The sequence below is a fragment of the Scyliorhinus torazame genome, chromosome 14 (assembly GCF_047496885.1).
Source record: "Scyliorhinus torazame isolate Kashiwa2021f chromosome 14, sScyTor2.1, whole genome shotgun sequence".
NCBI classification, from domain to species: domain Eukaryota; kingdom Metazoa; phylum Chordata; class Chondrichthyes; order Carcharhiniformes; family Scyliorhinidae; genus Scyliorhinus; species Scyliorhinus torazame.
The window spans coordinates 27,542,984-27,556,747 of NC_092720.1; the positions used below are offsets into that span (position 1 = coordinate 27,542,984).

General features: G+C 47.5%; 1 protein-coding gene and 1 long non-coding RNA gene across 2 annotated transcripts in view; one reads left to right on the forward strand and one right to left on the reverse strand.

Annotated features, from left to right (window-relative positions):
• LOC140389602 (uncharacterized) overlaps positions 1 to 9,240 on the reverse strand; it is a 68,780-nt gene extending 59,540 nt beyond the window's left edge. Inside the window, exon 1 of the long non-coding RNA XR_011934427.1 lies at positions 9,061 to 9,240. This is a non-coding gene — a long non-coding RNA (uncharacterized lncRNA). The remainder of the gene's footprint in view (positions 1 to 9,060) is intronic.
• Positions 1 to 13,764, forward strand: part of cp (ceruloplasmin) — a 55,624-nt gene that overhangs the window by 1,500 nt on the left and 40,360 nt on the right. The window contains exons 2-3 of the mRNA XM_072473867.1: positions 6,867 to 7,111; positions 9,236 to 9,448. Coding sequence (XP_072329968.1) covers positions 6,867 to 7,111; positions 9,236 to 9,448 — 458 coding nt within the window. The remainder of the gene's footprint in view (positions 1 to 6,866; positions 7,112 to 9,235; positions 9,449 to 13,764) is intronic.

Below are 13,764 nucleotides of genomic sequence, written 5' to 3' on the forward strand. Positions count from 1 at the left end.
AGACCAGAAAATTAAAATCATAGAATTTACAGTGCAGAAGGAGGCCATTCGGCCCATCGAGTCTGCACCGGCCCTTGGCAAGAGCACCCTACCTAAGCCCATACCTCCACCCTATCCCTACACCTCCATCCTATCCCCGTAACCTTTTTGGACACTAAGGGCAATTTAGCACAGCCAATTCACCTGACCTGCACATCTTTGGACTGTGGGGGGAAACCGGAGGAAACCCACGCAAACACAGGGAGAACGTGCAGACTCTGCACAGACAGTGGCCCAAGCCGGGAATCGAACCTGGGACCCTGGAGCTGTGAATCAACTGTACTAACCACTTTGCTACCGTGATCTAAAATGTTTCATTTTAGAGGCCTTCCCCCAGAAGACAAAGTTTCAATTGATAGTATTTGTTTTCCATTGTTTGCTCGTTTTGAAATGTTTAGTTTGGTGTTCAGGACAGTTTGTTTTATTCAACTCAGTTGTTGTTAATAATTGATACTGGTAACTCAAAAGAGCTTCAGTTAGGTGTGGGTGGAGGAGCCGCCGACTCTAGCATTGGTGCTGAGAGTTAGTGCTGGTAATGGCGAGCAAAGCCAAGGACAAACTTGCAAGTTGTTAAAAAGGTACAGACAGGGGCGATGTCAACAGGCTGGGTGAGATTGGCTTCCTGTCGTCCCATTAATAAAAGAACATAAGACAAAGGAGCAGAAGTAGGCCATTCGGCCCATCAAGGCTGTTCCACCATTCAATGAGATGATGACTGATCTGATGTGATAATCCTCAACTTCACTTTCCTGCCTTAACCCCATTACCCTTGATTCCCTTACTCATTAAAAATCTGTCTATCTCAACCTTTAATATCCTTAACGACCCAGTCTCTACAGCGCACTGCGATAACGTATTCACTATGCTCTAAGAGAAGAAATTCCTCCTCATTTCCTCGGTCTTAAATAGGTGCCCCTTAGTCTGAAATTATGCATCAGTCCTAGACCTTGCCACAAGAGGAAAGATCCTCTCGGCATCGACCCTGTCAAGACCCCTATGAATCCTATATGTCTCAATAGGTCACTTCCCATTCTTCTAAAATGCCAATGAGTACAGGCCCAACCTACTCAACCTCTCCTCGTAAGAAAATCCCTCCAAACCTGGGATCAACCTAGTGAACCTTAACTGGACTGCCTCCGATGCCAGTATATCTTTCCTTAGATAAGGGGACCAAAATTGTTCACAGTATTTCAGGTGTGGTCCAACTAATGCCTTGTATAGTTTTAGCAACACTTCCCTATTTTTATACTCCATTCCCTTTGAAATAAAGGCCAACATTATATTTGCCTTCCCAATTGCCTGCTGAACCTTCATGCCAGCTTTTGGTGGTTTGTGCACGAGGACCCTCAAATCTCTCTGTGCTGCACCTTTCTGAAATCTTTCTCCATTGAAATAATATTCAGTTCCTTTATTCTTCCAAAGTACATAACTTCACATTTTCTTCCATTATATTCCATGTGTCAAGTTTTTACCCACTCACTGTACCTGTCGATATCCCTCTGTAGACTCTTTGTTGCCATCCTCACCACTTGCGTTCCCACCTATTTTTGTATCATCCACAAACTTGGTTATAGTACATTCACTTCCCCTGTTCTAGTCATGACTATATTGTAAATAATTGTGGCCCCATCATTGATCCCTGTGGTACTCCACTAATTACAGATTGCCATCATGAAAATAACCCCCTTATCGCAAATCTCTGTCTTCTATTAGGGTAGCCAATCCTCTATCCATGCTAATATACTACCAACAACACCATGGGCTCACATCTGATTAAAGTACCGCACAAAATGCTACTTATCGAATCATTTATGGAAATCCAGGTATATTGCATCTACTGGTTCCCCTTTATCTATCCTGCTCTTACCACCTTAAGTAATGCTAACAAATTTGCTCGGCATGATTTCCCATTTACGAAGCCATGCTTGATTATATTATGTATTTCTAAATGCTCTGCCATTACATCCTTTATCATGGATTCTAACATTTTCCCAGTGGCTATGTACAAAGGCTACAGTGAACAATGAGCCATGCAACCTAGAAGATGTATTATTGTACTATCCCCAGTTTTCAAAGAATCATTGGGTCTCAGCTGTTTTTTAAATTTCGATAAACAGGCACAGTTCCTCTATCACATCGTCCTTCCTGGTAGCTTCCACACTTTTTTATTAATGAATTAGTTCTTGGGCATGAATAAATGCAGGCCTAGCCAGCAATACCCATATCCCGTGAAAGATTTTTCTTCAAGTAGGTCACGGGGTTGTGTATCATCAACCCTCAAATTGCTGCATAAGCCTCCCACTGGCAAACATTGTCATTCTCTTGTTCACTATTTAGCTCTATCATTTTAGCATGGGAAAAAGTGGAAAGTCTATAAGGATCGGTGCTGGGACAATGAGAGGTCTCGAAGATTATAAAATTGTTTGATAGAGTAAAAGTAGAGTTTTTCCCATGTGCGGGTGAGATCTGAACTAGAGGTCATTAATGTAAGATTGTGGGTGGCACGGTGGCGCAGTGGTTAGCACCGCTGCCTCACGGCGCCAAGGACTCGCGTTCAATCCCGGCTCTGGGTCACTTTCCGTGTAATGCTTGCGCATTTTCCCCGTGTCTGCATGGGTCTCACCCCCACAACCCAAAGACTTGCAGGGCAGGTGAATTGGCCACGGTAAATTGCCCCTTAATTGGAAATTTAAAAAAAAGATTTTTAAAAATAATAAAACTTTAAAAAAATTAATATAAGATTGTCACCAGTAAATCCAAATGGGAATTTAGCACAAATAGAGATATAAATGCAACCTCGGCCCCCAAGGACCATAGGCTGCTCTCAATTCAGGTGGTAACCTGAAGGTCACCACACCTCAGGCAAGAGGGGCAAGGCTGAGGAGGTGGGGCCTTCATGGATAATCTCAGCCGGTACGGGAATTGAACCTGCACTGTTGACATCACTCCACATCAAAAACAAGCCATCCAGCTAACTGAGCTGACCGATGACCCAGGAAGCTAGGTAAATACATGTCGAGGACAGAATATGTTGATGTGGTTAGAGGAAGGAGAATGATCGGCGCATAAGCACCAGTATGCGCCTGTTGTGCCAAACGTTCGGTTTCTATGTTGTACGTACAATGTAACACGAGGTAAGATCATATAGGGTGTCAGTAGATACACTACGAGTGAATTCAGTGATCCTGAACGACATTGAGAAAGGGCTTTTTCACGATTCATTGGGATAGATTTTTGTCTTTACTGCCTGGGCTACAAGGAAATTCTTTGCGGAGGCTCCCCAGAACACATTTGCTTTTTTTTCATTTGGTTAGAAGCGTGAACTGATACATTTTGACAGGAATAAAATGAAGATTGGCAATATAAATTAAATGCCAGTTTTAAAACAAAGGTTTTGTGGTGCAGTGTGCATAATAATAATAATCTTTATTGTCACAAGTAGGCTGACATTAACACTGCAATGAAGTTACTGTGAAAAGCCCCTAGTCGCCACATTCCGGCGCCTGTTCGGTTACACAGAGGGAGAATTCAGAATGCCCAATTCACGTAACAAGCACGTCTTTCGGGACTTGTTGGAGGAAACCGGAGCACCCGGAGAAAACCCACGCAGGCACGGGGAGAACGTGCAGACTTGGGTCTCTAGCAACAGTGCTAACCACTCTGCTATGGTGCTGCCCATGCCGGAAGCTCTGGGTTAAAGTCCTGCCCCAGACTTTGATGGCCAAGGAAAGACCTTACAGATGAGCGCTAGCAGATACCGAAAATCCACGTCAAAGAAACCAGAAACTGGTCAAAGAAGCAAAGTTGTATGGTATTCAATGTTTTTGCAAGGGCCTGTTGGATGGGGTGGATGTTCTTGAGAAAGCAACAGAGAAATACCCAAAGAGGAGATCACGAGACAGAACCCCCATTTGAAGAGTCTCTACGAAGATCTCACCATGACTGATGGACAACTTTAGAAAGTATTTTCCAAGCATGGTCTTGTCAAACTGAATCTCAATGGAGCAAAGTTTGATCCATATGAGCATGAAGCTCTCTTCCACACTCCTGTGAAAGGAAAGGAGCCAGGCTTAGTGGCGTTAGTGACCAAGATAGGGTACAAACTTCATGGACAGACCCTTCTGCCAGCATTAGTTGGCGTTGTTAAAGGAGCAGAATAACTGTGTTTGGGACTGACCCACTGCAGTATAGTTCATAACGCAGCCAGACAGGGCAATCAATGCAAAATCCGTCATGCCAATGGCTGGCGGTAAGAGCGAGGGAGGCTCCTGGTCAGCCATACTTGGTGCAGAGTGGCGCCCCTCAAGCTATACGGCTCTGGTGACAGGCTAGCCACCTGTCCAGGGAAAACTAGCTGTGGAAAAAGACAAAAGTCTGCCTTAAAGCACCATTAGCTGTGGGAAGAGCAACAGCAGTTTTAAAGAGGGTGCAGGGACAGAGATACCTGGGGGTTCACATACTCAAATGTTCAAAGGTACCAGGAAATGTCAACAAGACTGTTTAAAATAAAAAGCACATGGTTTATAAATAGATGCACAGAGTACCACAGAAGGTTATAGTCATTATTTTTGAATCACTGGTTAGAGCTCTGCTGGAGTATTGGATCCTGTTCTGACCACTCTTTCGGAAAACGTCAAGGACATGGAGAGAGTACAGAGGAGATTTCCCAGGATGCTACAGGAGGAAGTCCCATCTTAGAGAGCTGACGGCCAATCTGATTGATCTTAAAAGGGTGGAGTACAGGAGGTTTCTGATGGACGCATCCCCCCCTTCTCCCCAACCCCTCCCTCTCACAACAAACTCCCCCACCCCCGACCTTCCCACCCAAGATGTAACTCTAATTGATTTTCAGCCTTCCTCCATGCAAGTTTAATCCTTCTGCCTAAAAGTTGCGGCTGGTGGGGAGGGGGAATGGGGGTGGGGGTGGGTAACTGCCATCAAGTGGCCAATTATTGTTCACTTATTGGCCTCAATTGGGACAAGGCCAGGCTTCCCATCTGAGGGCCTTGCCCGCCCCAATGTAAAATTGCTGCGTGATCGGGTGGGTGGGATCCCAGAGGGTATCCTGGCTCTTCAATTTCACGTTTCACGCACACCCCTGCCTAAAAACCTTCTGGCGGAAGAGCGTAAAATTGTGACCAATGAGTTAAAAAGTAATTACTTTTTGAAACGCGCCCTCTAGATAGTCAGTCAAGGTTGACTGCATGTTGCTTGGATCTGAATTGACTATGACCAATCCGCTTTCAGCTGGACTTCTGAACTTGATAATCTCGCTCCATTGGTGGCTTTCTGATGAAGGTTCTTAGCCTCCTTTATCCCTTGGTTGCATACCGACTGTCCTGGTGTTGATCCTTCAGTGCCCCTTGATTGGTTTGTGGGGGTCTCTGACTGGTTCACATCATGAGAAAATATCTCAAATATCGCACGTAGTCATTCTTCTCCACATTTTCCTCCTGCACGTAGTCATTTAAACACAGGGCGTCTTGTCAACTTACCTTTTGTCTCCTCCTAGTTCAGCCTTCTCACAGGTGGTTGTGCAACTTCCCCCAAGTTATGAACTGTTATTTGCAGTAAAAGGTTGTCCATAGAAAGGATAGGTTTGCGCGCTGCAACATATTTCCGAGAATTGTAACATGTTTCCGAGAATTGTCAGCTAATTTCCACTGCCCTTTTGAAATAAACTTAAACAGATCCTTTTTTTTTTTTAAATTTAGAGTACCCAATTCATTTTTTCCAATTAAGGGGCCAATCCACCTAGCCTGCACATCTTTGGGTTGTGGGGGCGAAACCCACGCAAACACGGGCAGAATGTGCAAACTCCACACGGACAGTGACCCAGAGCCCGGATCGAACCTGGGACCTTGGGTCCGTGAGGCATCAGTGCTATCCACTGGGCCACTGTGCTGCCCACAACTTAAACATATCCTAACGTGCCATTGCATCAGCCCATTCACATCAATGGTGTCATCGTAATGTATTTTCAACATCTTGGGACGCACCTCCGTGCACTACTCCTCTACAGTAGCATTGTGTGGCTGGTGTTGGGTGGCCAGTTTAGCTCAGTTGACTGGACAGCTGGTTCGTGATGCAGAGTGTGGCCAACAGCATGGATTCAACTCCCGTACCGGCTGAGGTTATTCCATGAAAGCCCCGCCTTTGCAACCTTGCCCCTCACCTGAGGGGTGGTGACCCTCAGGTTAAACCGCCACCAGTCAGCCCACCCCTTTGGTCTTCTGGGACTATGGCAACCTTTGTGCACGAGATCAGGCAGGCCTTAGTGGTGCAATGCAAATTGTTTGTTAATGGAATGCTAATTATGCAATTAATTAGACCAATTAAAAATCAGCAAAGCTGTTTCTCCCAGTCTTGTGGCAAACAGTTATAGTGTAACCAACACTATCAAAAGACAGATTATTCAGTTACTTAATTGCTGTACCCTCAATAACGACGCTTAGAGAATAAACGGTAAAGAAGGCTTTAATAAGCTAAGAACTAGCCTGGTGCCGAGACGGGTGCTAACTGGGTGCCGCCCACAAGGCGGCCCCTTATATACGACTCCCAGGTGGGCGGAGCCGGAGGCGGAGTCCCCATGGTTCCAAGCCCGGTCTTAAAGGGGACATCACCTTACATGATGATAAGGGTACAGTAATACAGTAACCGTTCATCACATTAACAAATTCCTCTTTGTGGGATCTTAGCTTCAGTGTCTTCACTTCAAAAGAACTTGATCAGTTAAGAAGTGCTTTGGGACACATTAAGCCCATGAAAGACACCATATACTACAAGTCCTTTCTCTATTAATGTTAGTTGTATTTTATGTTATACAGGCATGCATCTGTTTTCCTGAAACGGGGTCCGACCAGGATAGGAAATGTGTATAAGAAAGCTGTGTATCTGGAGTATACAGATGGCAATTATACCAAGGAGATTGTGAAACCCAAATGGTTGGGTTTTCTAGGACCAATTATAAAAGCTGAACAAGGCGATACAGTGATCATTCACCTGAAGAATTTTGCTTCCCGACCCTATTCACTTCATTCACATGGTTTCACCTACACAAAAGAAAATGAAGGTAAATGTTTTTCTTAGCTGATGTTTGTTATTTTCTCCCTTTGTTCTTAGTTGTCTGCTGAGAGATACAGTGCTGGATTATAACCAGTCATAATGAGTTACACCATCTATCTGCTCCACAGAGAATTCCTTCGCTTTTCCTTGCTGTTGCTTTGAAAGAATAGCCGCAATCGTGCTTGCTCGGTGTGAAAAATAATGAGCATTAACCCACACATTGTCACCATCATTGGTACAATGTATCACAAACACAACATCATCCCTATTTTCACAAGGCTACACAAGATCCATCTTAGATCTATGCTTGTTGTCCAGTTCTACCCCCTCCAATCAGCTTCATGCCTTTCCTCACAGCATCAAATAGCCCTAACCAAGATCTAACCAAGATTCTCTCTAACTATGATCATGTTTCATAGAATCCATTGAATCCCTGCAGTGCAGAAGTAGGCCATTCGGCCCATTGAGTCTGCACCGACCCTCCGAGCACGCACCCAGACCCAGCCCTATCTCTGTAACCCCATCTAACCTGCATATCTTTGGACACTAAGGGCCAATTTAGCGTGGCCAATCCAACTAACCTGCATATCTTTGGATACTAAGGGGCAATTAAGCATGGCTAATCCACCCAACCTGCACATCTTTGGACACTAAGGGGCAATTTGAAGTTGATAAATTCTTGATTTCTCGAGGAATTAAGGGCTATGGAGAGAGAGCGGGTAAATGGAGTTGAAATCAGCCATGATTGAATGGTGGAGTGGACTCGATGGGCCGAATGGCCTTACTTCCGCTCCTATGTCTTATGGTCTAATTTAGCATGGCCAATCCACCAACAGACTGTCTACCTCTCTTCCACGGCTAGATTCGTGGCCGGGTGTCCCTCGAAAGGGAGCATGTGGTGTCCATGGGCACCATCGAGGCCTACCATGCCCGGTGGGTACCGCAGGGGTTGGGGTGCTTTATTGACCCCTTTAACTGCACTCTTATTTGATGTTTTTAAGTTTCCGTTGATCTTTGTTATGTTCGGGCAGTGCCCCTAACAGGAGCTAGTTGGTTTACGTTCTTCTATTTTGTTGGTGAACCTCAAAAGTGTGGCCAATCCACCGAGGAGACAGCAGGGCGGCACAGTGGTTAGCACTGCTGCCTCACGGTGCCAAGGATCCGGGTTCGATCCTCGGGTCTAGGTCACTGTCCGTGTGGAGTTTGCACATTCTCCCCTTGTTTGCCTGGGTCTCACCCCCACAAACCAAAGATGTGCAGGGTAGGTGGATTAGCCACACTAAATTGCCCCTTAAATTGGAAAAAAAAAGAATTGGCCAATCCACCGAACTGCACATCTTTGGCTGTTGCATTATCCTTCATAATTCCCCCCCGAATTCCTCATCGGATCTATCCAGGCTGGAGCATCTACCAATGCTCCTGCTCTCTCCTCCATTTCCTATCGTTCACACCTCCCCCAATTAGAGTAAACCACTTTATCCTCAACACTGGCTCACCTCCAAGAAAGATTGTAGGCTCCTGCACATGTGTCAGCAGTGCCTCTATTCAGAGTAGGACAGCAACGCCTCTGCACTCTGAGGTGGACATTAAAGATCCCATGGCACTAATTTAAAGGGCAGCGGAGATCTCCTTGGTGTACTAGCCAACACCTTTCCTCAACCAACATCACTAAAACAGCTCAAGTGGTCATTTATCTCATTGCTGTTTGTGGGAGCTTGCTGTGCACGAATTAGCTGCTACACCCTTCGGACCTCCATTCCGTCTAACCACATTGTCATTGTAGCAAGTAAATTCACCCCAGCACATTCCCTGTGCTTCCAAACACCATAGTCAGCACAGTGCTCCCCCTGGCTATACATCCTCTCCCGGCTCTCATAGATTCCTTACATCCCTCGTGAGTTCACCCAAGCTCAAAAAAAGGCAAAAGTAAAAAACTCACCATGAATTTTAACTTACCATTAATAGTAATAAAGAGCACCATCTCACAGCTTCATCATTTTGTTCCCTCTTTTGCCCCACTTTCGGTTTTTCAAAGCAAGCAAGTATTTCTTTCACACTGTACAACTTGCAAGTATGAAAGGGATGTTATTGTAACAGAATGCATGATCAATCCTGTCCGTTTGTTTCCTAGGTGCGCTTTATCCCGATAACTCCACAGTCCGGGAGAAACAGGATGACAGTATAAATCCAGGAACAAATTACACTTACAAGTGGGACCTAACGGAAGACCAAAGCCCAGCTGACGCGGATACCGATTGTTTGACAAGAATTTATCACTCGCATATTGATGCACCCCGAGATGTTTCTGCCGGTCTGATTGGTCCGTTAATCATTTGCAAAAAAGGTAATGATTGACTGAACTGTTGGAGGTAACGGGCCCAATTTATCGGTAAAAAAATCTATGTCCAGTTTGGGATGGGTTTCGGAGGGTGTTTCTCAATGCCTGCAGCGCCGTGAAAAATCGCGCTATTCAACGGCACTTTGCTGTTTTTCTTGGCTTTGGGAGTCTCTCTCCGCCGAGGCTGCACTTGAGTCATTTCCTGCTGGCGAGCTCAGAGGGTAAGACCCCTCGCAGATTGGGGCCTCATATTAGAAGGCTGCCCCAATCTTTCTGCCCCTATCAGCCCACCCCCTCCCTCGTTTTCAACACCCCCCTTCTCCCCACCAAAGTTGGGGAGGGCCTAAGGAACACAGCCTCACTCACCCCCGCCCCAACCTGGTGAGCCCGCCTCAGGCCCTAATCCTTGGCACTGCCAACCTAGCACTTGGGTACCCAGGTTCTGTCACTCTGGCAGCGCAAGGTGCCGAGGTGGCACTGTCAGGGTACTGGGCTGGCAGTGCTAAGGTGCACAGGTGCCAGAGGGAGTGTCAAGGTGCTACCCTGCGCTGTCCCCGACCACCTGGGGCCGAGGAGACCAAGTGCCATTACGACTGATCCACATTTATGGAAAGCAGCACTAAATGGCACTCTGACGAGGGTCTCCAGGTGTGGCAGTTTGGTCCCTGGCGCCGGGAGAATCCCACGAGCGCATATTTAAATGAGCCTAATATGCAGATCTGGATCATACCCGGTAAATCTCACGAGTCGCTTCGAGTATCGCGAATCCCATGAAAGACATCTTGTGAGATTCAAAGACCTCGTCCCAATACCAAGCTTGACATTGCAACAAAGAAACACAGATGAAGCCCGTGAGGAAGCCAAGCATGTAAAAGCTGCTGTTCTCCCCTGCCACAGGTAATGGGGCTGGATTCTTCGCTGTCGGGATTCTCCATTGCGCCAGCAGCCCGGGGATTTCCGGACAGCGTGGGGCTGCCCACAATGGGAAACCCCATTGGCCGACTGGCGAGACGGAGAATCCCGGGGGCGCGTCGCACCAGAAATCCCAACCAAGACCTTTCCTGGAATTGCTCATCTTCAGGCCAGCAATGCAAGAAACCTAACACTGGCATCTCTGGAGTCCTGTCATCAAACAGGACAAACCTAGGCTCAACTGGAGGATAAACTGTGGCATGGACTGGATGGGTCAAACAACCTGTTCCTCTGCTGTACACTCTGTGTAATTCTAGACAATGCCTTAAAAAACATTAGCTCCAAAATAGAATGGGTAATCAGAATCCAGGACTGAGCAAAGCTCATCTGGGGAAATAAAAGTAAAATATTGCAGATGCTAGAAATCTGAAATGAAGAGAACGAGTGCTGGAAAAACTCTGCCAGTCTGGAGAGAGAAGCAGAGTTATAAAAAAAATAAATTTAGAGTACCCAATTCATTTTTTCCAATTAAGGGGCAATTTCGCGTGGCCAATCCACCTACACTGCACATTTTTGGGTTGTGGAGGTGAAACCCATGCAAACACGGGGAGAATGTGCAAACTCCACACGGACAGTGACCCAGGGCCGGGATCGAACCTGCGACCTCGCGCCGTGAGGCAGCAGTGCTAACCACTGCGCCATCGTGCTGCCGAGAGAAGCAGAGTTAATGGGCAGGATCCCGGGAAGCCCGGAATGCATTCCCATTTGGGACATGGAAGCGGGCGTCGGTGGAAAATCGGGATCGGGGCTTAAACAAACATAATGCTCCGAACTCTCCCCCCCTCGCCTCCGCTGGCGGCGTGAACAAGGTCCACGATGTGCGCCGGGGGTGGGTATGTAAATAAATGCAAATTGGACTTAATGACCCATTTGCATCTACTTAGCGGGTCCAATATCCTACGCTTCGGCCTCCCGTGGGCGGGAATCACGAAGGCGCCGATCACTTATGGTTTTGCCACCGTAGCCCTGATGTGGTGGACCTCGCATTCCCCACCTTGGCCCACCAAAGGTCCACCACGCCAGGGCCGCGCGGGTAGGAACCATCCAAGCCCATCCGAGGGCTACCGCTCACGAGCAATGCATTGCCTGCCCATATCTCCATTACCAGAGCCCTCCCCCCCTCCCACACCCTCCCACACCCTCCCCACACAGGAACTCCCACACAAAGACCTCCCAAACATAAACACCACCCCTCCAGAAAAGTGTCCCTTGTATGGAAGCTGGAAAGCAGCCCAGACAGGGGCAGTGAGAAGAATTACAGCTGTAATACTTACCTTGCAACTCCACATGTCCATTCCTGGAAGGAGAGCAGCTGTGACCTGCATCTGGTTGCAGATCCATTAGCTGCAAACCATTCATAGCTTTCGATTAGTGGTCTGTGATTGACAGCTTCTACAAACCATCTGCAGCTCTGATCCATTCATATGGATTCAGGGCTCAGTGGCCAAAGTGGTGAAACCTCAATGTTTGTAAACATGGACCACTTCAAAGAGAGGTAAGTACAGTGAAATCACACTTGAGTGATTGGAATGCACTTAGTGCTCGGAATGCACTATATTAGTGATTAATCACTTCTGAAGAGTGCTCACTGTCATTGATAAGGAAATCTGACACTCAGTTTGTTCAGAGAATTCTTTAATTATTGTGTATAAAGGCACTCGCATCTTGCCGCGGACTCAATCAAACTTCGGACTCAGAAGTTACTACAACCTCCTGGAGCATGATCTATGTCTACCTGTGTCTCCACTTTAGACATATCCGTCAGGCATTGTACATAGTGTGTCGTCAAATACCAGCCAAGGTGAACTAAATCGCTTCTAACTCAACAATGGCCTCAAACGTGGCCCCATCCTGTGCATCGTGTTCACCACTTTGGCTGGAAAACTGTGGTTCAGAGTGAGGCCTCAGATGCCAGAGATTGGTGTGAGTTACAGAGACAGGACTTAACTACCACAGGCAGCAAAATGCAGCAGAAATCAGGGATCTAAGGAAATCAGAGATCTGTCCCGAGCCTACCCATCGAGTATAAAGCAAACTACTGTGGATGCTGGAAACTTGAAATACTCAGCCCGTCCGGCAGCATCTGTGGAGAGAGAAACAGTTCACATTTCATGTCGAGATGACCTTTCATCAGAATTTTTGAAGTAACGTTAAATCTTTGTCGCCACAGATGCTCTCTGATCTGCTGAATATTTCCAGCATTTTTATTTTTATTCCTGTCCCCTGAATGGTATGTTATGTTGCTGTCGCAATGCTCTTTTGTAATGCATTTTCTGTCCTGGCAGCAGATAAGTAAAGTAATGAAACAGCATTGGGTAAGCGGCTGGGAGCTATCAATTGAAAGGGTAAAAGGCTCTGGGCGAGATTCTCCATCGGCCAACACCGAAATCGGGAAGGGTGCTTGGGCGGAGAATCGGTCATGAAGGCAAAATCGTGGCCGACGTCAGGCACCCGCCAGAATGCTATGCTCCAGTGCCTCAACAGTGGCGTCAATGCGTTCTACTCCGCATGTAGAGTAAACTCCAGCCGCATCTCATTAGCGGTCCCACCCCAGCATTCTCCGGGGATTCCGCCACTCCCAGCCTCCGCCGGGAGGAATTACCAATGCCGAGTTTCACCTGCGGTTTCAAAAGTCGTGAAACAGGCGCTGTGGCTGCTGAGGCAGAAAGAGGAAGTACAAAATGTGTCCATCGCTGTTATAGAGGTAATCTGCAATCGGGCGGAAAATCCCTTCCGACGTTCAAATTAGGGGCGGCGGTTTGACGCCAGTTTTCAATTCTCCACCCCTTCTGAAATGGTGTCATCGCATCGTGCGCTGCACCCTGTTGGAATGGCATTGGAGCGTCTTCGGAAGGCCCTCCCCTGATGCCCAGCCCCCAATGGGCTGGGTTCCTGTCCCGGTGGGGGACGTGTGATCTGAGCAGTGGGTAACCCAGCATGGTGGCCGCGGACTGTGTCCAGCAGCGCCACAGTCGGCCGGGAGTCGTGCTGCTGGCCAGGGGTGGGGCTTCCGAAAGGGCTAGGGAGACTGGTGGGGGGGTGGCCAGGGGTTGGCCTATGGGGCAGTATTTGGCCGGCGTCATGTAGTACGGCGTGACCGCTGCAGGTCGTCGCCAGGCGCATGCGTGGCCACGGACCTAGCCATTCTCCAGCCGTTTTTGGCACGGGAGCCGGGTGTTTTACCCGGTGCCACTGCTAGCCCTTCACCAATCCCAGGATCGGTGAGGGTTCGGCGCCAATTTTGGCGTTGTAAAACACCACAGTTCCCACCCCGGCATCGGCATTAAGCCACAATATCGGAGAATCCAGCCCTTAGGCAATGCAAATTGAGCAAGCTGACTCTAGCACTG